Source organism: Drosophila sulfurigaster, chromosome 3, assembly GCF_023558435.1.
Source record: "Drosophila sulfurigaster albostrigata strain 15112-1811.04 chromosome 3, ASM2355843v2, whole genome shotgun sequence".
Taxonomy (NCBI): domain Eukaryota; kingdom Metazoa; phylum Arthropoda; class Insecta; order Diptera; family Drosophilidae; genus Drosophila; species Drosophila sulfurigaster.
This window is the reverse complement of record NC_084883.1, coordinates 48,359,597-48,384,893: the sequence shown is the minus strand read 5'-3', so window position 1 is coordinate 48,384,893 and position 25,297 is coordinate 48,359,597. Positions and strand designations below refer to the sequence as shown.

The following is a 25,297-nucleotide window of genomic DNA, read 5'->3' as shown; positions in this document are numbered from 1 at the left end:
CGCCGCTCTGCGACTGCTAAACAAATGTTTACCTTTGACGGCTGCTACGAATTGTTAAAGTTCGATTTTGTTATTTAATTTTTCCTACATCGTTTCCAAATCTAAAGCAAGCTGCATTTTTCATGCCCATTTACACATTTGCTGGCTAATTGTATCGCTTTAGTCATAGTAGATTCTATAATTAACCCGTTTTATTTATCTCATTGCAGCAGCAACAACTACAACAACAACAACAACAACAACAACAATAAAAGATGTTTGCATTGTGGTATCTGACGTTCGCCGTTGACGAAATACGGTAAGTCGCAGTCCATACAAAACAGTTTGAGTGCCACTGCTGCGAATAGTGGGAATGTTGCGAACTGTTGCATACTTTTAGGCAGCTCTGGGAATAACAAACTGTTGCGAGTTGGGGGAAATGTAAACAATGCTCTGCTAGCTGGGAAAACATTACTTAAGCACACTCATAATAATGCTGTTGATTCAAGGAGCTTAATGATTTAGCTAAACAGCTCACATGTGTAACTGAGTGTATATTTTATTGCTCTTTTTGTTTATTTAGTAAACACTTTCTTGGCGTTTCAGTAAACGGGAATTCTTCTTCTCTCGTTTATTTTGGCCATAAATTACAAACGTCAAAAACTGCAAATGTCTAATCTAATCGCTTCGATTGTTGTAGACAACGCGCAATCACAACTCAAACTCTCTGCCGGATTTATAGGTCGCTTCCATGTGTTAAATAGCGAAATTGTTCGTGCACTTTTCAGTGTCACATGATAATAATAAAATTTTGCACGGTTTCCTCAACAGCAACACCAAAAAGAAATCCACCGGTTATGGGCTCTAATCATGATAAGTGCAATTAGCAACGGCAACAAACTCAATGGAAATGGCCACAAAAAATTTTTTTTTGCAAATTTGTGTGTTTGAGTGTTTCGAGTGTCTTCGTTTGTTTGCTGTTATCTAAGCTCTCTCTCGCCTATTGCTTAATTAGCGAAATAATGTGATAATTGAAGTTTGAAGCGATCGCCATCTAGTGTTAGAGTCATTTACCGGTTGGGACGCTGCACAAGGGGGCGTATGCGTAATATATACACATATGTACGTACTTAACGTTCGTATTTGTTTGCTTATCTTTTTTTGTTGCGGTATACACGAGTTTTATATCGTTTCGTGTGGCGTACGTGACATTAGAAAGGCTTACGCTAGAGGGGTAAAAGTGGAAGTTGTTGCCAAATTACGAGATTTGCTAGTCCATTGGCGAAATTGTGATAGCAGCTAATACAGGTTTTTCATTATCAGTTAACTTTGTCGTCTGACTATTGTATATCAATTGTCCAGCACTTCCTATCATTATCAATTAATGCTCAGTCATATCAGCATGCTAATCGGAGCGTAAACTGATGCAATTAAATTTAACCGCAATTTAATTGAAAAATTCTAGTTTAAAGTGGTCCATTTAACCAAACTTCAGATTTGTTTACATTTGTTGGTTTTAAAATACCGGTTACATGGAATATACTGGGTTTGGCAACACTTATTTCTAAGCTCTGACAAGTATCGATAATTTGATCGATAACTTCTCGCTGCTCACAAATATGCATTCAACCTTATACCCATTTAATGCAATTGATGAAAAATTCTGGATTTTATGTATCTGGTTCACATTTTTTATTGTATTTGGGTTGATTGAAATAAATAGCACTATTTATCGGTTTTAATTGGGCATCTAATAAATTTTAATGGGTGGGGTCGCACTGCTTGTCCTGCTACAGTGCTTTATGTCAGTGGGGTCACACTTGTTTTCATCTGCTCTCCTTCCTTCCTTTTCGTTTGCTCGCTTTGACAAGTTCGGTCGGTTTTATAAAGTTTGCACATTAAAAAAAATAATTATAATTTAATTATAACAATTAAAAATTGTTTGCTATTAAAGTCGTGTTCTTTTGGTCATTGTGTGAATTGAATATTAGTTTTTTGGTGAGTATTTTATTGCGTAAGGAATTTAAGAAGCAGTGAAAAGAAAAAAGTGATTTTTCTCGAAATTTCGTCAGTGAAGAAGAAGACGCAAATGACGCTTCTATTTTTTTTCGTTGTAATTTTTTCTCACTAGTTTTTTCATTGTAATGGAATTTTGTTCCTACTAGTTTTTTCATTGTAATATTATTTCAAATATTTATTTGATTTTATCATCATTTTCTTTTGTTTTTGGTTTTCATTTTATAATTTCGTAGCAAACGTTTGGCGTGGCTTTTTGGTCCAAAGAAGCCTGCACAACAAGCGCTTGATAACAAACCAGCCGTTGCTGCCCCCTCGCCAGCTCCTGCGCCAGCACCACAACCTGCTGCCAAGCCAAACACACCACCAGCAACACCTTCGAAACCAGCCGCAGCGCCTGTTAGTCCACCCAAGCCATCGACCCCAACGCAGCCTGCGGTCACTAAGCCAGCGCCTGCAGCTCCAGCACCAGCACCTACTCCAGTTGTAGCACCCAAGACAGCTCCTGCTCCAGCTCCAGTTCAAGTGCCTACTCCAGCTCCTGCCCCAGCACCTGTTCCCGTTGTAGCACCCAAGCCTACACCAGCACCCACTCCAGTTGTTGTTGCACCCACTCCAGCACCTGCTCCAGTTGTTGCACCCAAACAAGCCGACAAGATGCCTATTCCCTTGCCCAAAGCTCTAACCGAGTCCAATACTAATGGCACAAACAATGGCACTGCCACCAATGGCAACGGCAATCAGTTGGATGCCTTGGATCAGAAGCTTTTCGACGCCACTTTGCCACCGAGCAAAGTGGCAAAGATTGACAAGGAGCAGCTTAAGGATGCCAGCAATGATTTCATCAAAGGCGAGGCTCAAGCCTTTGTGCAGTCTATCAAAGAGGCGCAGCAAGCGGGTGAACGGTAAGACATCATTTTGATTTTATATTTCGTTATTCATTTTGTTGTGTATTATTATTTGGTAGCCTTATTTTTACGAAATTTTTCAATTAGTTTCTGTGTGTGTGGGGAAAAGCGACAGAACTTCCGCATGGCAGCAGAAGAGCTCCCAGTTTTCAGTTTTTTCAGCTCTTGACTGCAGGCGGGTGCAACGAACTCAGCTGACTTCTTCTTGTCGCAAAAATAGTTGCCATGTGGCGTCAGTCTCAAGAGTTGTTGCAGCGCCTGTGACAATAATAATCATCAGCGAAAAAAAACAAACACCATCATCATCATCAGCATGATGATGTTGCGGCTGACGATGACGTTGTTTATTTTAGTTTCATGTTCTGTGCTTGGGCGGACAGCTCTTATGCCCCAATGTGGCATCAACTGACAACTCTCTCTCTCTCTGTCTCTGTCTCACTCTGCACTGCAATGCCTTTTGTTTGCTGTAGGAAAAGAGTTGCCAGCTTAATTGTGTGCAATTGATTTGTCATTAATATTAATGTTCAATGTTCACCAAATAGTGGAAACCTTGCACGCAAGCCTTGTCCTTGCCAGGTGTTGTCCCCCAAGGATGTAACCCGAGCAGCTCGTTCAAACACCTTTTGGCAATGCGCCCACGCAAAGATACAGTGGGTATTGCTTAAATAGTACTGCTATAGTGCAGAGCTGAATATTCTATACTGAATAGTGTGGGTTATTTTGTCTGATACCATCAAATTGTGTAATTTTATTGAGCCAGCCAAATTAGAAGTTATCACATCCATGTAACAGCCAAATTAGAAGTTATTATCACATCCATGTAACTTCTGATTTGGCTGGCTTTAATGGAATTAGTTCTTTGATAAAAAACTTTTAAACAACTTTTAGTCTTATCGATAGTTTACTAAATGACTTTAATTTAATAGGAAAAAAAAACTTTAAAGTATTCTGAAAATCATAGAATACTTTAATGGATGAAAATCATCATCCATGAAGTTCCTTTTTATGCCTATTAATAAAAGCATAATAATTTTCGATACCTGTTTCTTTAAATAATACTTCGTTGCAAATTTAATAAAAAAAATACAAAATATTCATGTTCGATCTTTGTTCAAAATAATTTTATTAAATAATAATTATTTGCAAATTTTTTAATACTATTTAGTAGACTCTTTTGCGATCAGCGAACCTTATAGGCATCATATCTTTATTTTATATATTTATCTTTTTATTATGTTAGTTGATTTGTTCAACTTATATTTTCCTAGATTAGCCCAACATTTTTCAATTATGTTTTTCGCATCGTTCTTGGAAACTATTTAGATGCATTCTATAACAATTTTTAATCAAAGTGTGTTAATGAGTCGTTTCCTTTCAAGAGATTACAAACATGGAAAGCTATAAGTTCTATAAAAAACAAATAATGTCATGTAGTAAAACTATTGTAAAAAATGCATTTATTTATTTTCTATCTTTATCTTTTATCTTCAATTTACTTTAAAAGCGTTAACGAAGTGTTTCCTTTTAAGATTTGAAAATAATGCATTATTGCTATAAGAATTTATTTATTTTATATCTTTATCTTTTGATCTATTAATTTTTTTCATCTATATTTTTTTAGTTCAGTCCAATATCTTTTGTCTGCCTTTAAGAGTTGGTTTTTATCGTTCATAGTGTCATTGCAAACTAATTCGTTGCATTTTTTAATCACTTTCAATTAAAATGACGTTCTTCAATTTGCTTTAAAAGCGTTAACGAGGCGTTTCCCCTTAAGAGATTGTAATCACGTTCTATCCAAAAATATTGCTAGTAAAACGATCATAAAAGTAGCATTTATTTTTTTGTGGCTCGTGTGTTGAATGCATCTTATAAACGATATTCACTGTATAGATAGATATAGATATAGTGGAAAAATGTCTTGAATAATGCACCCCATACGATTTTAGTCGCTTGCCCGTCCATCCGTCTGTCTGTCTGTCCGGGTCACATGATCTCCCCCATGCCAAGTTTATATTTAAACGTGCATGTTTGGAGACGCAACGTGAACGTGAACGAGAATGAGAAGCCAACATCGATGGCAGACGCCGCCAACTCTCGACTCGCGATGCTGGGACACACAAAATTTACTTAGATTTATTTTATTTAATTTCTTTTACTTATTGTTTTTTGTCGTTTTGTTGTTGTGTTGCTGTGTTGTATGCGGCAAATTGGCTGTGCAACGTTGCAGCCACCGACGCCAGCAAGCAAGCAACCTCCTATGCGCCATTAAGGCTTAAATTTAGCCAGATCTTCTCAAATATATATATACGTATGTGTGTGTACATATGTGTTTCCCTATATACATACATTAGTTTATTCTAATATTCATCTAGTGGATGTGCTGGCGTCACGCCTCATCTCTAATTGTTTGAGTTGGCTTTGTTCGCATATCGCGACACTTTTATAATGCAAAACATCCCGGGCTGATGGACAGCGGTCCGTCAACTTTTCAGATGTACTTTTTACTTGTACCCTGTATTTATTTAAAGTACGACAGGATGTGATCTACAGGTCTAAGAGAAAGAGAAATGAACCTAATTTTAAATAGTGTGAATTGGGAATATGTTTTCTTTTGACTGGGAAGCCAATAAATTTGGTGTATGTGCAGAAAAACTTGTTTATGAATTCATAAACATATTACATATAATTTGGTCTATAAATTCTGAAATAAACTCTCAGATAAACAGGCGAAAAATACCTAATTTTTGTTTTTTTCTGTAAATAATACTATTTCAGAACGGACTAGTTTTATTTAGCTTTCTCCCCCTCTAATAACACATATTTTCAAAAGATGTCGAGCATTGTTTTACTTTTTTAATAAATAAATAATATTCTGACTGATATATGGTTTTAGGAAGAAATTGAAAGTAACTTTAATATACGTGTTTATCATGATAACGAAATTTTCTTATGAAGTCATTATTGTGTATGAAAAAATTAACTTAACTCTTGAAGATTATGAACAATGAATACTATCTATGTAGATTAGTGTTTGTATCAATGTCACCTTTGTTTAATGCTTGTTTCAACTAAAGCTGGTAGAAACTTAAAGCTTCTTGTATGTGTTTTTCCAAGAAAATCGAATTTTTATGAAGACACAAATGCATATTAATATATTAATTTATCTATTGTGGATTTTATTAAACAATGTATACTTATTCGATGAAAGTTTATATTTGTATTTGTTACTTTGACACCTTCTTCGGCATTTGTTTCTATTCAAAGTAATTACACTTGTATACCCTGTAAGAACTGACAATTGATACTCTGTAAACATAAGAATGTATGAAAATATTAACTGATCTCATAAAGATTATGAACAATGAATACTATCTCTTTAGATTTGTATTTGTATCAAGTTCACCTTTGTTTAATGTTTGTTTCAACTGAAGTAATTACACTCTTATACCCTGTAATTACAGGCTATAGATACTCTGTAAACATAAGTGTTTACACGTTATTTGATGCCATTGAAAAGTGTCGTTAGACACTCAGAAGAATAATGAGTTTCGTTTGATGTGTTCAGTCGATAGAGTCAGTCTAGTTTGTTATAGATGTCGCATATCTGGTAAGATGGCTGATTTGATGTTTCTATATAGATATAGAGACAGGTACATATACACAATATATATGTAGATATCTGTGCAGATGTGTGGTGAGTTGATTTTGGCTCACGCGTAATGCAAATTGCTTTTGGCAAGCGTCGCTTTTGAAGTGATGCCAAAATATTGTTTAGCAAACAAACAACAAAAGCGAGCGGGCGAGCGACAAAACACGCGCAGAGCTTTTAGCAGCAGGTAGTAGATATATAGATATATATTATCTATATCTAAATCTACATCTGTATCTGTTGCAGGCAATTTCAGCTCTGATTCAGGCTTCAATGATTTCCTAAAAAGCTAGAAAGAGAGCGAAAGTTAATTGAACTCGTGCTTGAGTGCCTGCAAATTGAACTAATTAATAACACATATTTCAAATGATTTGCTAATTTTCTTTCAGTTGCTGTTTTTTTTTTCGGCATATTCACTTCCCTGAACTGAAATTATATGACCAGACAACCAAATTGTTGCCTTTGCCGCATTTTCATTCACTCGAATGACTAACTTTTAGTACACTCAAATTGCTCGCTCGCTTATGCAATTCCAATTTCAAGTTCAACAGCGTTTCAATGTGTTTCTATCTATGTATCTATGTATGTGTGTGTGTTTGACACACCCTCAATCAGCCGGCGATATTTTTGCGCGTGATAACTGAACTTAACATTCCCTCTCTTTGACTTCTCCGCCTTCTACATTCACTTTGGTGGAGGGAAATCGTTTAACCGAGCGCATTTAGCAATTAATCTAATCATTGAGTGTGTGCTTAACGTTTTCTAGCAGACATTTCGCCGGTATTATATATAGTATATTCGTATATATGTAGTATATCTTATTGTTCGCTTTTTTATCTTTGGAAATAATCGAGTTTTTCGCACGCCATTTCAATGTGTGAATTTCTATAGATTTGGTGTGTAGTAAACTTAACTTTGTGGTTATATGACTATTTATTAGTTTTATGAGTAATCATTGTCGATTTTATTTGAATTTATTCAAATCGTCACTATTTATTTGTGACCATATTTTTAATGCCTTTTCTAACTCTTTTATAACCGAAGTTCTCAGCTGCTAGCGAATACATTTTCTCGCTTTTAAAGCTCTGTCACTTGACTTCATTATTCGCCATACTGTAAATCCCTTTATGTTCAGAGTTTCTGCTTCAATTGTATCCCTCTATTATAAAACTTTTGCCTCTGCCAGCAAATATTATGAAAAGTTGAATCTATTAAATGCTCTGACTCACCCCCAAGAGAAGAGCACTTGGGCTCGAAAGCACAGTAAAGCTCTAATATAACGATCATTTTTAATGCCAATCGGGAACTAAAACAAATAATTTTTCATGCAAAAGAAAAAAGAATAAAAACTTTTCAAAGTTCCATAAGTTCCAGATTAAAAAGAAGTAAACTTATATTCTATATAATGTTTAACAACATTTATGTTCCTTGAGCTTCGGATTAAATCGTCTAAACTAAAAGAAAAACGCTTTAAGTCGGTACTAAAATATAATGTTTAACGACTTTTTCTATTCCTTGATATTCATAATACTTGTAAACTAAAGCAAGTGCCTTGAGCCCTTAAGCTCGAAAGCACAGTAAAGCTCTAATATAACGGTCATATTCAACGCTAATCTCGGGCACTAAAACGTATAATTTTTTTAAGGCAGAAGAAAAAAGTTGAAACATTTTTCAAAGTTCCTTAAGTTTAAGTTTAGAAGGAACTAAACTAAAATAAATTCTCTATAATGTTTAACGACATTTATATTCCTTTCAGATAAAGATCGACTAAACTACAAGAAAAACGATTTAGCCAGTACTAAAGTAAAATGTTTAACGACTTTTTCTATTCCGTAACCTAAAACAAATACTTTTCTAAGCACTACAAAACTGTAATGTTTAAATAGTTTTCTCAATTCCTTGAGTTTCAGATTAAGATCAAATGTGTTTTACTACAGCTTGACTGTGCTTCCCTTAGATTTGTGTATGCTAAGTGCTTTTTTAACTACACGTCAAAATTGCCAGGCCACAAAATCGTCAGAGATTTTTTTGCGTTTCGTTTTGTATTTGTTTTTGGTTTGTTTTGTTGTTTTGGTTTTTTCAAGGTCGATGTCAACCCCCTTAGCGGGCACTAAAGTACATAAGTAGTAGTGGAAGTAGTAGTATATTTATATTGTTGTATATGTATTTTGTTATTTTGCATATTGCCATAGAACAATAGATACTTTTGCGGGTAGCTCACAGCGTCGTAGATTCTCCTCTACGCACAGAAAGCTGCTAGCGGGATTTACGTAATCTCAGCGCCACTCGACGTCGACTCATGCTAATGATGATTATGATGATGATGATGAGGATGACGAGAAGCGACAACAAAACCAATTGAAAAGCGAAAGCGCAAATTGAAAACTGCAAATGCCGGGAGAAGAAACTTCTGCTGCTGGGATGGGATTATGTAAGGTTCGGGTCGAGTAGAGACCTTCAAGTTCATCATCCCACAACATCCTGTAGCATTCAAGTTTTCTGCTTTTCTTCTCCTTCTTTGTTTTCTTGACATTGCAACCACTGCGAATGTCAGATTATAATCAAAAATATTTTATATAATTAATTAAATTTTCTGTAGAATTTTTCAAATTTTCAAGAAAGAAAAGCAAAAGTTCTCTTCAAAATATACTACATATAATATTATATATATTATTATGTGTGTAGTAAAAGATATATATTTTGCTGTTGTTGTTTTAGCGCTGTGGTTCGTTCTTTGTTTGTTGCATAAAATTCGTTGGCAACTGTTCAAATATCTATGTAGATATTTTCATTTTGCTCAAATAATATGTTCGGTTCGATATCTAGAACTGTCCGTATCGTATGTTTATGATCGCGAGCAGGTTGGTGGTACATCTATTTCTTTGTATACATATACAATGTGAAAACAAATGTTAATGGCTATTCAAAATCAAGTTCAAGAATTTAGCGAAAGACTGTTGAAATATCTATATTCTATTTTTCATGTCTCTTATAGTGCTTTAGATTGATATTGTGTCATGTCGCTTGATCTAACCAATTGAGCAAACCCAAATTCTATATATATGTACTATATATGTATGCATAAAAGATATGAGCTGTAGTTTTCCTATTTGCCGTTTGCTATTTTATAATTAACTCAGTTTTTTTTTTCGAAAATTTCTTAATTTTATGTGTGGTATTAGTGCCAAAATATACGATCTGCGGGACTCATATTTATGTGGAATATAGAAACTACATTTTAGTGGTATATCGAATACGGTATACTCTATAATAAGAAAGCAAACTTCATGATAAAGTAAGACAATGCTTAACGTCTGCTGACTGTCTGTATTTAATGGTGTTATATAGGCTAGGCACCTGTGTCAATTTTGTTTATTGAGAATTGTGTGCATAGCAACAAACAAAACTGCTTTTGGGGTCGTATATCGACTCAACAGGAATACAATGCTATGTATGTACATCTTCTATATGTATGTACATACATACATACATACATACAAAATTCTTACACATTGCGTGTCACAAAGAAAAAAGAAGAGTACAGCGAGCAAATAGTAATTCTGTCTACAGATTCGTTTGCATACGTTGTAGACTCTCCACTACAGTATCGAGTCTACAGCTGTAGACAGACCCTATAGGTTTGTCCCCTTCTCTCCTTCCTTTTCACCCATTGTTTGCGAAGCTTTTTTGTCAGCTTGTTTGCATGCTGCAAATATTTACACTTAATTCTGGAAAGCATGAACAAAAAGGAATAAAGCAAATAAATAGTTGTTGGGCTAGTTACGCCAGGGGAACAATAAATTTCGATTTACTTTGATTAGTTCGTCAGGTTCGTCACAAACTCACACTCATACACACGTGTGTGTGTGTGTGTAGAGTGGAGTGTCGTTATAAATTAAATACACAACGGGTTCCTCAATAATTAAGCAATGTTTGTATACTCTCTCGTACTCGTATGGGAAAAAAGGCTTGCGTGTGTTTGTTGGTGTCATGTGAGCTCCGCTCGATTACAAATACCAGCACACACACGACGCCCCCATACACACAGTAGTAGGCTTGCCGTAATCCGCTGCAGTCGATGCGACGACTGTCGCAGTAGCAGCGCTAACTGTACATAAACTTGCCTATATGTACCTTATATGTATGCAATTAGTTGCAAGGCAGAGAAAGATGCCTCGCTATCTCTCTTGCACACCGCATATCCAGTATAGTGCACGCATACAAGTGCATGTTTTGTTCGAACACTTTCCTTTTCACATACACAACACAGCGACACTGCTTAACATGGCATTGGTCACACTGCTTTAACCTGCTGCCAGCTGCTACAGCTGCTGCTGCTGCTGCGGCACAGTGTGACGAAAGCTTTGCACACACAGCTCGCGCTCTTTTGCGCTCGCATTTTATGAATAGGAAAGAATAACGTAAAGCTTTTAGAGTCATACGTCACGTCCCGTCCTACGTCAATTGGCCGCCAACTACTAATACATGTAAGAAGCGACCAAGCGACAACAGCAAAGAACAGCAGGCAGCACTGTTATAGCAACGTAGCAGGAGGCAGGCCTCACATACACACACACACACATGCACACACACGCGTACAGCTGCCAGTACATTCGATATACGAAAGCAAAGCTTTCAGCCGTCTCTGTTTCTCTCTCGCTCTCTCGCCGCATTGAGTAGTTTGAAAGTGAAAGAAGAAGGGTGCCGCTGTTGGCGTCGCTGCCTCTGCCGCTGCCTGGCAGGCTGCCTGACTGTCGTCGTCGACTGCAGCTGAGCCAAAGAACAACATTTTCTGATCATTGTAACGTTGGACGTTGAATTCTACGGTTGCAAAGGTGAGCCGTTCTCCAAGACAAAAAACCATAAAACAATTCAAATAAATACTGTGCATATTTTTTGTGATAATATAATAATTATAGTCCAATTTATATATTATTAAGTTAAAGTGTTGAAATGTGAAGCATAAAAGGATGTGAGTGTGTTTGTGTGTGTGTGCCCAGTTCTCAATTTAATTCGATTTATCGAGTCTTGAACTTCAAGCTCTCTCTTTCTGAGTCATTGAAGGTGCAGTTTGCAGTTTGCATTTTGCTTTTCGCAACTGCCAAACCGCAACGAAACCGGTTACCGGCAAAAAAATGGAAATCACCGAACGCTTCTCTTTTCATATAGATGCCTATATTTAGTCAGTCAATTGGCAACTGCAAAAACTTGTTTCTCTCCCTGCAATTTACAAATGTATCGAACGAGCAAGTAACTAACCGAACCCAACTATCTATTGGCTTTGGCCAATAATAATGATAAAGCGAAAACAGAATGTTAACAGTGCCAAAACGATAAGCGAATACCAACTAATCAAGAGCACAGCAGCTGCCAAAAGTATTTTGCCAACATTGTAGCACTTGGCGGGCTTCCTTTCTGCTGTTGTCTACTTGAATTACATTCGCCTTGAACTTGTCTATAAGTGCAAACACACACACTCATACACTTAGAAAAATGGCGGTCATTGCCAAGTGAATTGCATAATCACTTATCGTACACTCACGCCCAGCGATATTGGGTCTGGCCATTAATCATATGCAATCAGTTGAATGAACTCATTCCTCCAGCAAGCGCGCTCTCTCTTTCTTTGCAATTGCATCAAAACTATTATATAATTACAGTTTGAGAGTCCCCCATATCCAATAGGAATTCGGAATTTCTTTTCTTGAGGCTAATTTTAGTAGCAGGTCGATGCGCGTAGGGGTTCGCTTACCGAGTTGATTTAATGCCGGCTGCTAAAAATACAGCCAAAAAACCAAAAGCGTTCAAATAAACAAAACAAAGCACCGCACACAAAAACACACACACATTAGCTAGACCTATTATAAATGAGGAGATATACCCTATATATACATACATAGGTGGGGGGTAAGAATCAATACCTGAGCATAATATATTTATAGCGCCGTGCTGTGAAACTGGCGAAATAAAAACCAGCTGACAAGTTAACACACAAACACAACGGGCTAAAGAAAAGAGAATTTAAAATGGAAATGGAAATGCTTTAGAATTGTGTTTTGTCAGTTTATTTATCTGTTTATTTCAACAGCAAATCGCGCAAATTTGTTGTACAAATTGCTGTTGTTCCCCTCTCTCTCCCTCTCTCTCTTTCTCCGACTCTGGCACGTTGTTGTTAATTATTCAATTGAAATCCATTAAAGCGCAAAATGAATGAAAAGAACGAGAAAAAAACTAGCTAGAAAAAAAACAGCAGCAGCGCACAACAAAAAAAAAAGAAGCTGCTACTGCAGTTGAACTACGAATTTGAATTCGCGTTTCCCATTTTCCTATACAAAACAAACGCCGCCCCCATTAAACCAAAAAAAGGGGGTGCGGTCGATTGAAAACAATAGGAGACCGCTCTCCAGTGTCGCCTTTGTCAGTCTGTCTGTTGCAAGCTGTCAAGAGTTGCATAATCGCGACCCGAGTTGGGTTGGGCGTGGGCGTGTTCCCAGGTTAAGGCAGAGTTTTAGTTCGCATCATTTGGCTAGACAGGAAATGAAATTGCACACAGAAAAGCCTCTGTGTGTTTGTAACCCTAACTGACAAAAATTGCCAACTAGTCGAAAATACATTTTCAGCAAACGATGTGTCTGCTTTGTGATATACAATTCGCTTTGGCGCTGCCACAAAGCAAATAAACAAATTGTGCATATTTCAAATGCGATGTAAACAAATCAAATAGAGTACAACAGACACACAGACATGCCATCATATTTTGGCCGCCACTGTGAGCAAGCAGGCGAAAGCTTTGCACGCACCAAACTTTTCGCCAATTGCACAGGACGAGCTTTTACTGGCCGAAAAAGCTATCGCTAGCGTACTGTTTGACAACAGTACTGTTAACAGCAGCGCTGTTAGTTAACAGCCAAGCGAACTGTTAAATGCAATGACTGCAAACTGCAAGCGTCTGCTTGTGTATGTGTGTGTGTGACTGCTTGTTGTTGTAGCTAAATGACTGTCGCATTTTGCGCGTTGATTGTCTTTGCAGACAGAAGAATAGCCATAAAAATAAAAAAATGAAAGAGAAAGAATGAAACAAAGTTAAATCAACGACATCCGGGCAATGAGCGCAAATATTCTAGCGAAATTTATACCGCCAACAATTGCTGCCGCTGCCAAGATGACGATGATGATGATGACGATGAGACCATCATAAGCACATTCATAAATATATTTAATCACAAAGCCGTCTCACCCCATTCAGCTTAATCTCGCTATGGTTTAATTGAGGCAAGAGAACGTTTGCCAAAAAGAATTTTAATTAAATTAGCGGAACAAAAATGATATAGAAAAAATATATGAGAAGGAAAGTATGGGAAATGCGGGTGTCCAAGAATATCTCTCTTTCTCGCTCACACACACTATTTTCAGTTGAACCCTTATGCTGAATATTTCAATTGTAGTTGCCCCGCATGAGGGTTAATTGCATTATTAAGTGAAATTATTTTCAAAGTATTGTTTTCCTTATAAAAAAATTACTTTTTGTTGTTTTATTGCACTTTGCTGTTGCTGGTGTTGCATTTGCTCACGTTCGCGGCATATTGATGTCGTTAACTCATTTCGCATTTTAGCCATGGCCCGAACTGCCGTCTGCCAATTTCTTTGTGCAATCGCCTACAGGCCAAAATCGCAGCACTTTGCTATGCAATTAAAGCGCAGCTATTGCAGCACTCAAAACAACAGCGAACAGTGGACCAACAACAGCAGGAGGTAAGAGAGTGAGGGGGGGAGGGGAAGAGGAAAAGCGAGGCGACTCAGACTCAGTGTGTGGTTCAATGACTTGCGGAAAACACACAAAAAAAAAACAAACGAAAAAAAAACTGCAATGAGAAAACGATTTCCATTCGCTTGCGCGATTCTTGGCAAAAGCCTTTCGCTTTCATCGTTTGCCAATTTATGGCCGTGGCTCTAGAAGCAGAAACACATCTAATGAGTTTTTATGGCTATATAGTAGTAGTAGATGTCGTCTATAGTCTCTATAGCGGACATTATCTTATCCGTTTTGTGCCAGCTGAGTTGGCTGTTGGCAAGATCAACTTTCAGCGCCCGGCAACTGCAACTTGAAAGTTTCAAACAGCAACTCACTCTCTCTCTCTCTCGCTCACTTGCTTGGGTTATCAGCTGACTTGCTACAGGCCAACTCTCCAGCGTCACGCTCTCTATCTCTCCCTCTCTCTTACTCAGACTTAATCTCTCCACTTGACTGCGACTCTGGCACTGAGTTTGCGAATAAAACAAAAGCGTTAGCGCTGAAGCCCATTCGCCGTTTGCCATTCGCGTATCAAAGTTAACCGTTAACGGTTGCCAATATTCGTGTCGCGATATTCCCGACTCCAATTAACTGTTGCACATATCAAATTACAAATTAACATAGCTCAAATTAAGGAAATTCAACCAAAAAATAATCGTGCTGCGCGTGTGTATAAAATATTGTTTCGTTTGCAATCGATTCTAAAGCTTGCGTTGTAAATTAAATCGAATCAATTTATCGATATCCTTTTGTCACGTTTATCGCTGCCCTTGAGCAGGGTTGTTTAAGAGCAGAAGAGTGTGGGAGAGAGAGAGCGAGAATAAGAATGGGAGTAAGAGGCGCACACAATAATGAAATCAGTTTTTCAATTGTGCCAAGTTAATGCGATTTGCTTCGCTTCGCTTTCAAGTGCCGCCGTGTGATGAGGACACTCAAGTTTAGTTTGTGTGCATGTGTGTGTGTGTGTGTGTGTGACATGAATGTTGTGCACACTCGAGTTAATTGATTAGTTTGCCGGCAATAAGTCGAAACCCCTTCTTTTTAGCCCATTATTGTGCACTCACTCAAGTGCTCCAGGGCGTTGTCGCTGCAGATGTCGCTGTGTCGATGTGTTCCACCTATTTGACAATCTACAAGTCATAGAACTACAATAACTACCCGCTTATCTTTATGAGCGCAGTCACAACACCCGTGACTCTTTTAAAGTTTCCACAAAAAATCAAAATCTGATCAAACAAAAAAGTTCCCCCAATCGAAGGGAAAATTGACAAAAATTTATAATATAAGTGCAACGGCACTTGGTCAAAGTATTTTTGCAGATATCTGGAGATAAGTTTAGCCGACTACACGTAATTCTGCAAAAATATTCACTATCTATCAAGCAATCTGGTCAGATTAGATTACAAAGTTTTCATTTCTGACATCTCTCTAATTGCTTTGCATTGAGTTCTTAAGCGATCCCAGAAGTATGCTGTTTATTTTATTTTGATCTTAAGTAAAAGTGAAATTCGGTTTGAGCTTGAAAGTGAGTTTTGGCTGGCAGACTTGAATTGAAACAGCTTTTATACACGCTCTAGTTAATTGTTTTTTTAATTTCAACATTCGCATTTATTAGTTGCGGTTTAGGTGTGAGTTTTTCTAAAGAAAGTTAGGAGAATGACAGACTGATTTTATATTTTAGGTATATTTTAGTGTAGATCCATATATACAGAAAGAAGAGTAAATATTGTATGTCATAACTTTTTAGAATAATTGGAACACATTAAAAAAATACTATAAAAAAATGTTAACAAAATTTTCTAAATTAAAAAATAAATAAATAAATAACAAAATAATTTTAATGAAAAACTGTGTAAGGAAAAATAACAAAGATTTCGATTAAAACACTTTACAAGAATATTAAAACAACTTTTCAAAGTAATGCAATTTCTATTACAAAAAAAAGATAACCCACTAATTTGGACTTTTATACTTAAACAGATTATTTTTATGAAAACCCAATGTGAGGAATATTTAGTTTAAAAAAATTTTTAAATTAAAAGAAAATTTCAAAGAACAAACAATATTTAGTATTTTGACTTTTCTTCTTGAATAGATTAATTTAATGAGAAACCATGTAAGGAACAAATAAATAGCTAGGTTAATTATTAAACTCTATACTTTTCCTTTAAAGTGGTACAAAAAAAATGATTTTTTGAAGGTTTTATAAAAACTTTTTATACTCAACATGTTTTTAATTTGATCTATTGCACTTAAAAGAAGAAAGATCTTTCAGCATTGTAAACTAGATAAATTTATGAGACTAGTGCAAAGATCTTGCATCATAGTAAACCAGATAAATATTACAGACTATATATAAAGTACTTTCCGACTTTAAAAGTTGTTAATCTATTCCGTTTTATGCGTCATAAAGTGAGGCCAACTTTTCGTATTCGCTTTTAAATTATTTGCAATTTTAAATCAATATTTCGCGGCAACTGCAAATTTAATTGCAGTGCAAGTCGTGAAAGAGAGAGAAAGGGGAGGAGAGGAGGGAGGGAGAGGGAAGCTAGGCCCGACTGAGTTTGGGAATTGGAGCTTAGTCATTGGAGAGCCGAGTGGGCAATTAGTCAGAGCTGAGCTGAGTTGGGAGGCTGAGTAATGAAATTAGGCAAACAACAAAACAATAGCAGCGTCTGAAATTGCAGCGGCAAATAATGTGGCACAGACATGCAATGCCACTAGACTGCCAAATACTCCCCACACCCACCTCACACCCCCTTTTCTTTCCTGGTTACACGTCACTGCACAGGCGTGAAAAGTATCTCATCGCAGTCGTCGTAGCTCGTTTTTCGGGTGCACGTGTACTTAGAGACAGCAGAGTGTTTGGTTGGGAATGCCGCAAGCTGCTGGCCGTGATTTCACATTGCCCCCGCGACGCGACGCATGCCACATGCCACTTGAGGCGCCGCACAAGTAGGCAATGTGCTTGCTGCTGGCAGTCAGTAGTCATGCCATTAGCAGCCCTCATTTCACACTCGAGCCGTCACTTGAAGTTGACTTGACCAGCCCCTGAGCTCTCCTCTGCTGGTGAGGCGCAACAATTTCCAGCTGCCGCGTGCCATAAATTTTATCGATTCGCGCGCATCCCTCCCTTCCTCCCTCAGCCCCCTGTACTCTACTCTGTGCTGGTGGTTGAACGCATCAAATAAATATATCCTTCCGCATTATGTTGCGCTCTCATCCGGCAACAGTCTTTTTTTTCATTCTTTCTGTTTTTTGCCCTTCGTCGCCGGCGCCTGCGGCTATGCAATGATTTTTGTACTGAACTGTGCAACCCTCCGCTGCCAAGCTGGCTGGCAACCCTGACAAGTCGCCGCTCTCTCTCTCTCTCTCTTTCGCTCTCTTGGGCTCTCTTTTTGCTGTGCTGAATGTTGTGTGCGAGTTCGTGTTTGAAACACGAAGCGCATCCAGCACCCAAAAAAACCAAAACGTAAACGTAATGTAAAGCGTAGCTCGACGCACCCTAAGTCCCGGTTTCCCGGCCAGACAGCCAGAGTAGAGCGTAGTCCTTTGTATAGTGTCGAGTCGAATCGGTAGTCGATAGTCGGTTGTAGTCAGTAGTCAGCAGCCAGTCGAGCAATCATCAGCAAGCAACAAAGTTCTCGTACGCAAAGCGCGCGCTCCGCTCCCGTTTTTTTGCTCCTTAGTGTGTAGAGCCTAGGCCACATTTGTAGTAGTCGCTTTTTTGTAGTATACCTTTGGGCGCGGCAGCAGCAGTAAAAGCATCATCAGCAGCAGCAGCCAGCAGCAGCGATAAACGCGACAACGAAGCGAAAGCAATATAACGCGCTCTAATCCTGATCTCTCTAACCAAGCTTAACACTTCACTTTATTTAAGACGACGAACAGACCACCAAAAAAACGAGAATAAAAAAAGGATTTGCACACCCAAATCCCAAAATCGAATTAAAAGCAATATATATATAAATATATTTGAAGCGCCGCTTGTGCGTGCTTGCGTGTGTGTATTGATGTGTGCGTGTGTGTGATCTATATATAGAGAAGCTTGAGTGTAGAAAGCTGCAATTGTGATTTCATTTTTACCTGCAAAAAAAAAAAAACGTGAACGCGAGGAGCACAAAACTAAACCCGAAAAAAACTCCCGCATCCGCATACACAACTTTGTGACCAAGCCAAGGCCAAATTTTATACACTTTACACCTTAAAAAACTTACAAAAAAAACTAAAAAATACACAATGGGTTTGTGTGCGTCTAAGGATAAAAAGGAGAAAGTGATCGAAGGCGATGGCGGCGCCACAGCAACCGCAAATGGCGGCGCTGGCGGTGAGCCGAATGGCAGTGCGACAGCAGCAGCGGGAGGCGCCTCCGATGAGGCAGCTGCCCAAGGGTGTGTATACGAAATGGGGCTTGTCATAGGTCCTAGACAACCCAAAAAAAATAGCATTGTGTGGAGTGTGTGTATCCTAATGCTGACGTCAGACGGACCCCCAAAAAAAAGAAAAACGAACTAAAGTTGCCATAAAAATATTATTGCCCTGGTCCTTTGACCGGGACCAAGTCCGGGACCGAGACTAAGACTTGATTGTGCCCCGTCCCGTGCCGGGTTTTTTCGCGCATGTGCCAGGCAGCAACGGGACAAGGGCGGGGCGCGGTGCTCTGTGTGTGTTCGCTGTGCGTATTCAGCGGCAGCCGGCAAAACTTTGCCACCACCACAACACCGAGACAGACAGTCCAGTAGTCAGCTCTAGAGAGAGAATCACCACCAATCGTCAAGTTTGATGGGGCGGTTTGCGTGCGAGATCCGAGCGCGAAATAAAACATTGCCTACTTTTGAGCGCACACACTTTTCACCCAAAAACTACAGTGCACGCTCCTTAAATTGTGAACCGGGAGTTGTCAGTTGCACACATCAAAATTATCATGTTACTGCGCATTTGTTTATATCTATTGTATGCTACGCATATGTTTGTTAAATCACACCTCAAAGTGCAGAAATGTGAACTGAAAAATGCACTGATTGAGCTTATGGCAAAGTAATAAGGGACAAAGGGCTAGGAAAGGAGAAGAATACTTGATTGCGCTTCAAATTAAGAAACAATTTAGCATAAATTGAAAAAGAGAAAAGAAGAATATTAAGATAAATCCCTATTACTATTATTATCACATTAGTTGCACAGTTTACTCTTTACTTTACTCTTTAAACCCTTTACTGCATGTAAAACCTATTCGATTTACCAAACTAACCCCAACCTTTTGCTCTCTTCTTTTACTACTATTTACAGCAAACAAGACACCATGGTTGATGCCGCTGTTCTCGCTAAACTGGAGGAGGGTTTCGCCAAGTTGGCTGCCTCCGACTCCAAGTCGCTGTTGAAGAAGTACCTGACCAAGGAGGTCTTCGACAACCTGAAGAACAAGGTGACCCCCACCTTCAAGTCGACCTTGTTGGATGTGATCCAGTCCGGTTTGGAGAACCACGACTCTGGCGTCGGCATCTATGCCCCCGACGCTGAGGCGTACACAGTGTTCGCCGATCTGTTCGATCCCATCATTGAGGACTACCATGGTGGCTTCAAGAAGACCGACAAGCATCCCGCATCCGATTTCGGTGATGTGAGCAGCTTCGGCAATGTCGATCCCACCAACGAGTATGTGATCTCGACTCGTGTCCGTTGCGGTCGCTCCATGCAGGGTTACCCCTTCAACCCCTGCTTGACTGAGGCCCAGTACAAGGAGATGGAATCGAAGGTTAGCAGCACTCTGTCTGGCCTCGAGGGCGAGCTCAAGGGCAAATTCTACCCATTGACCGGCATGGAGAAGGCCGTCCAGCAGCAGCTGATCGATGATCATTTCCTGTTCAAGGAGGGTGATCGTTTCCTGCAGGCCGCCAACGCTTGCCGCTACTGGCCCTCGGGACGTGGCATCTACCACAACGACAACAAGACCTTCCTGGTCTGGTGCAATGAGGAGGATCATTTGCGTATCATCTCCATGCAGCAGGGTGGCGATTTGGGCGAGATCTACCGTCGTCTGACCACCGCCGTCAATGAGATCGAGAAGCGTGTGCCCTTCAGCCACGATGATCGTCTTGGTTTCTTGACCTTCTGCCCCACCAACTTGGGCACCACCATCCGTGCCTCCGTGCACATCAAGGTCCCCAAGCTGGCTTCGAACAAGGCCAAGCTCGAGGAGGTTGCCGCCAAGTACAACCTGCAGGTGCGCGGCACTCGCGGCGAGCACACCGAAGCCGAGGGCGGTGTCTATGACATCTCCAACAAGCGTCGCATGGGTCTCACCGAATACCAGGCCGTCAAGGAGATGTACGATGGCATCACCGAGCTGATCAAGCTCGAGAAGAGCCTGTAAATTCAACAACAGCAGCCAAACCCAACCAAACAATCATCAGTCAACTTCTTTCGGGAATCAGCAACGACATCCAATTGATTCCTGCCCCCTCTTTAAAGAAAGTTGGCGATAATCTTCAGCTCGGCTCGTCATGTCTAGATCTTTTTGGCGTTCCGTGCTGTGTTTGCTTTAGTTTGTAGTAGGATTAGTAGCGCTGCGGAGCGGCAAACTCGGCGGATTGTTCTGCCCGGGATTCGTTCTCTCAGTTTCTCGGATCTTCGGCTGGCGGCACTCGGCATTTGTCGTCTACTTTTTGAGAGTCGCGGCTAAACCCGAGCTGGAAGGACACCATCTCACAGAACTTCCGCCACAACAACAACAACAACACCAAACTGCACACTACCAACCGCAAGAACAACAACAACAACAGAAACAACAACAATTGAAAACTATTTCACAAAAATATTTGCTTAAAAAAACATAAAACAATGTAAAACATTTTTGGCATTTGTGTCAAGCAAAAAACAACCAACAAAAAAAAATTTAAATATTTTTATTTTAAGTCTTAAGTTTATAAAAGAATTAAAATTATAAAAAAAAATAAAAAAAAATACAAAAAAATTGTATTGTGTGTTACTTTAAGCGGGAAGAATGTTTACAGAACATACTTTAAAGAAAACTTTACTTCTATATGAAGAGTTGTATTCTTTTATAATCAATGAAATTCTAGAAATATAAAGGATGGAAATTTATAAATTGACTTTATTTTTATGATTTATTTTACAAACTCTATACCCGGTAGAAGGAAATGTATGTAACAGGCAGAAGGAGGCATTTCCGACCCTATAGAGTATATATAGCGTCAACAGCAGAGACATTTCCGTCTGTTCGTCCGTCCGTATAAACATAGATCTCAGAGACTATAATATATAGAGCTTTAATTTTCGAGAGCACTTTTTATGATTCCAGAAATTTGGTTGCGATTAGAAATTAAGAAATTATTTTGTATGGGAAAACCGCTTACTACTTGTCTTAATTGCTTTGGTTGGTATAAGAAGTACCATATCAATATACCAATTATAGCCTTTGGTATATTTTATGAATAATACTGCGCTGTTTTATTTACAATAGGTAGCGGCTTTCTTACTTTTATTATAAAAGAATTGTTAGACCCATTTCCCTAAAAGAAAAAAATGTAAAAGAATATTAAGTTCAATTCTTATGAGTGCCAAGTTCAGTGTCGATGTTTAGTAATGGATAAGGACTGAAGGTTTTTTGTTAATAATAATAAAATACTTAATATCTACGCACCAACAAGTGGGATACGATAAACATTATTTTGGTCCCATTAAATAAATGAATTTCTTTAATTCCTTCAACTAATAATAATTAAAAGTCAGGGATATTGCGAGGTGAACAACAACCTCCACAGAGTGTACCGATCATGTTTATTTCTGAAATAGGATGGGAATGAAAGCTCAGTTTAAACCAAATACAAATTTCAAAATTCCATAAATTTACGAATTTTAACAGAACAAAGCTGCTAAGAAATGGGAAATCTAATTGAAATGTTCTCTGAGATCACAATAATGATTAATGATAAGAATTCACATGGGTTAAGGGACCATTTAACACTATTTTTACTTGACTTGATTTATTTCTTTTTGCCTGCACCACCTTTCTTATCCTTTTTATCGCCACCTTTCTTAGCTTGCGGTTTTTTAGCAGCAACTTTTTTAGCTGCAGTTGCAGTTGCAGCTGCCTTAGCGGCAGCTTTCTTCGCTACAGTTTTCTTATCGCCAGCTTTCTTAGCTTCTGTTTTTTTAGCGGCACCCTTTTTATCATCTGTTTTTTCATCGCCCGGCTTTTTCTTAGGCGAACATTTATCCACTCTCTTAATTTTCTGCATTTCCTCGCCCTTCAGCACCATATTATCCTTGGCCGTCGCCTTCATAATCCTCTCCATATCCATTGCCGCCTGACACTCGGTCTCGATGATCGCCTTGATGCCGTTGTACATCTCCGTGATGATCTGATACTCGGTGACGCCCATGCGACGCTTATTCGAGATGTCATAGATGCCATTGTCGGGTGATGAGTTTTCGCCCCGCGTCCCACGCACCTGGAGATTGTATTTTTGTGCCACATCGACAACGGTCGCCTCGGAGCTAATGCTGGGCAGCTTAATGTGCACCGAGGCGCGAATCGAGGTACCCAAATTCGTGGGACAAAAATTAAGATGTCCCAGGTGCGGATCGTGAGCGAATTTCATTTCATGGGCCAGCGACTCGACGCCAATTATCATGCGCTCATATACGCGACCCAAATCGCCGCCCTTCTCCATCGAAATGATGCGCACGTGATCCTCTTCGTTGACCCACACAATAAACGTCTTCTGACGATTCATGTATATGCCCCGACCCAGCGGCCAATAGCGGAAGGCCATTCCCTGTTCCAGGAACGGATCGTCCTCGCGGAACATGTAATGATCGGCGATCAGTTTTTCTTTTACCTTGTCTTTCATGTTGCACACCGCAAAATATTTGCCCGAGAATTCGCCACAGAGTCGATCGAAGGCCCGACAGATCGTCGTCTGCAATTGGGCGTAATCGCAGTGCGTTAGCATCGGATTGAAGGGAAATCCGTCCAAGCTTCGGGCGCAACGTATACGGGTCGATAAAATGAATTTACGTTCCGGATCGAGATCGGGAAAATCGGAGCCGTAGCCAAAGCAGCAGGCAGGATGTTTGTCACCCTGTTTAAAGCCATGATACTCCTCGATAATGGGATCGAAAAGTTTCGCAAATGTTTTGTAGGACTCCGGATCGGCGGCATATATGCCCACATTCGAGTTGAAATTATACATGCCAGAGCGTACGCAATCCAATAGATTCGATTTGTAGGTGGGCGTTGTCTTCACCTTCAGCTCATCGAAGAGATCGCGCGTTAAGTACTTGCGCAACAACGATGGCGAATCGGAATTGCATAAATTTATGAATCCTTCTTCCATTTCCTCCATGACGTCTTCTGGTATATCCGTCTTTTTGGCATAATAACGGATGGGCACAAGTCGCGGCAATATGCCACGAAAACGCAAACGCAGGCACTGCATATTGAATTTAACTGCAATTTTGATTTCGAAAAAAAGAAGAAAAACTTAAATTAAATTTTTAATGTTAACGGTCAAACGAAACTAATAATCTATTTTCGACAGTCTGGCAACGCTGTCATATTGAGCTCAAGCGAATGGCTAACTAGACGACCAAGCAAAGGTGTTTATGTGGAAAAATATTCATTTATGCTAAACTGGAAATTTTACTCGTTTTGCATTTTATATTTTAAAAAAATTATAATTTGTAACGAAAGTCTAAATAATGGTTTGAGAACACTCGGGACTCAAGTTGTTTAAAATGACGCGCCTTTGATTCGAGAAATATACAAATATACCGCAAGAAGTGTAACCAAGGAGCAGCTATGGGGGCTACTGTATTTTGGTATATTTTAAGCATTTTGCTTGTGGTCATACTCAAAAACAGGTGTTGAATAAAACAGCTTTTTGCAAAGAAAGCTCTTTTTGTTAAGAACAGTCTTGATCTTGTTTTGGGGCACAGAGTTCAGCTAGTAAGATGGTGCAAATCTGGTTTATGGACACCGATCCGAGTGATCAGCGACTGGAGCATAAACGCAGCCCCGTTGAGTACTTGGAATTGGAAAATCTGTACAAGAAAACCGGCGTGGAGTACTTCAAGGTACATTTCATTGTTCCGCTTGCTAACGACCTTGACAAAGACGAGCTTATCTCTAACTTTTCCTTTCCATGCATAGATCAATGCTGATGACTATCTGAATGACAAGCAATTGAACGAGCTGCGTGCTACGCGTGGCTACACCTATGAAGATGAGGTATAGACAAAGGATTTTCATTGAGATATTTACCTAATTGGCCTTCGCTTACAGATCACTTGCTCGGAGCAATGTTTGCCGGATTATGCCAACAAGCTGAAGGCTTTTTACACCGAGCACTTGCACACCGACGAAGAAATCCGCTTAATACTCGATGGCTCCGGCTACTTTGATGTGCGCGAGTAAGTATTCCAGTTCCCAATCCATCAATGGAAGTTGATTAATGAAAGTATTATTGGTAGTGGCGACGATAATTGGCTGCGCATTCAGGTGGTCAAAGGTGACATGATTATTATACCCTCGGGCATCTACCACCGTTTCACACTGGACACCAATGTGCGTAAATTCATACTGCAATTATAGTTAAGTATTAATTTTTGGAACCTAATTTTATTTCACAGAACTTCATCCGAACCCGTCGTTATTTTATTGGTGAACCTGTTTGGGCTCCTCACAATCGTCCAGCTGATGATATGGACTGTCGTAAGGCCTATTTGCAGCATCTGGGTCAACTGACCAAGGCTTAAATATTGATTCGGCATTTAATTTTTGTTAACGCTTGTTTTTCACTCCCAAACATATTGAAGATCAGTTTGTGGTCAATGTGACCATTTGCACTATTTTCAAATTAACCAAAAAATATACCGTAAAATATTGAATATTCCAAAAGTGCTCATATTTCCAATTGCAATTATATTGAC

At 39.1% G+C, this 25,297-nt stretch overlaps 3 protein-coding genes across 4 annotated transcripts; 2 read left to right on the top strand and 1 right to left on the bottom strand.

The window, feature by feature from the left end:
- The first annotated feature begins 239 nt into the window (after nucleotides 1-239).
- Nucleotides 240-20,725, top strand: LOC133846356 (arginine kinase 1). 2 transcript variants are annotated; one of them, XM_062281296.1, is made up of 3 exons: nucleotides 240-298; nucleotides 2,232-2,900; nucleotides 19,631-20,725. In XM_062281296.1, exons 1-3 carry the CDS (start codon nucleotides 255-257, stop codon nucleotides 20,712-20,714), a joined length of 1,797 nt encoding a protein of 598 aa, XP_062137280.1. In that variant the 5' UTR covers nucleotides 240-254; the 3' UTR covers nucleotides 20,715-20,725. The 2 variants fall into 2 exon arrangements, with proteins under 2 accessions (XP_062137280.1, XP_062137281.1); XM_062281297.1 differs by lacking the exons at nucleotides 240-298; nucleotides 2,232-2,900 and adding an exon at nucleotides 18,569-18,735.
- Nucleotides 20,726-22,096: 1,371 nt separating this feature from the next.
- LOC133845307 (arginine kinase 1-like) lies at nucleotides 22,097-23,902 on the bottom strand. Its single transcript, XM_062279737.1, has one exon. It carries the CDS (start codon nucleotides 23,803-23,805, stop codon nucleotides 22,348-22,350), a length of 1,458 nt encoding a protein of 485 aa, XP_062135721.1. The 5' UTR covers nucleotides 23,806-23,902; the 3' UTR covers nucleotides 22,097-22,347.
- A 318-nt stretch (nucleotides 23,903-24,220) lies between these two features.
- Nucleotides 24,221-25,264, top strand: LOC133845310 (acireductone dioxygenase). The gene is made up of 5 exons (XM_062279741.1): nucleotides 24,221-24,442; nucleotides 24,519-24,596; nucleotides 24,651-24,778; nucleotides 24,839-24,932; nucleotides 24,998-25,264. The coding sequence occupies exons 1-5, from the start codon at nucleotides 24,320-24,322 to the stop codon at nucleotides 25,121-25,123; spliced, it is 549 nt and encodes a 182-aa protein (XP_062135725.1). The 5' UTR covers nucleotides 24,221-24,319; the 3' UTR covers nucleotides 25,124-25,264.
- The last annotated feature ends 33 nt before the right edge of the window (nucleotides 25,265-25,297 follow it).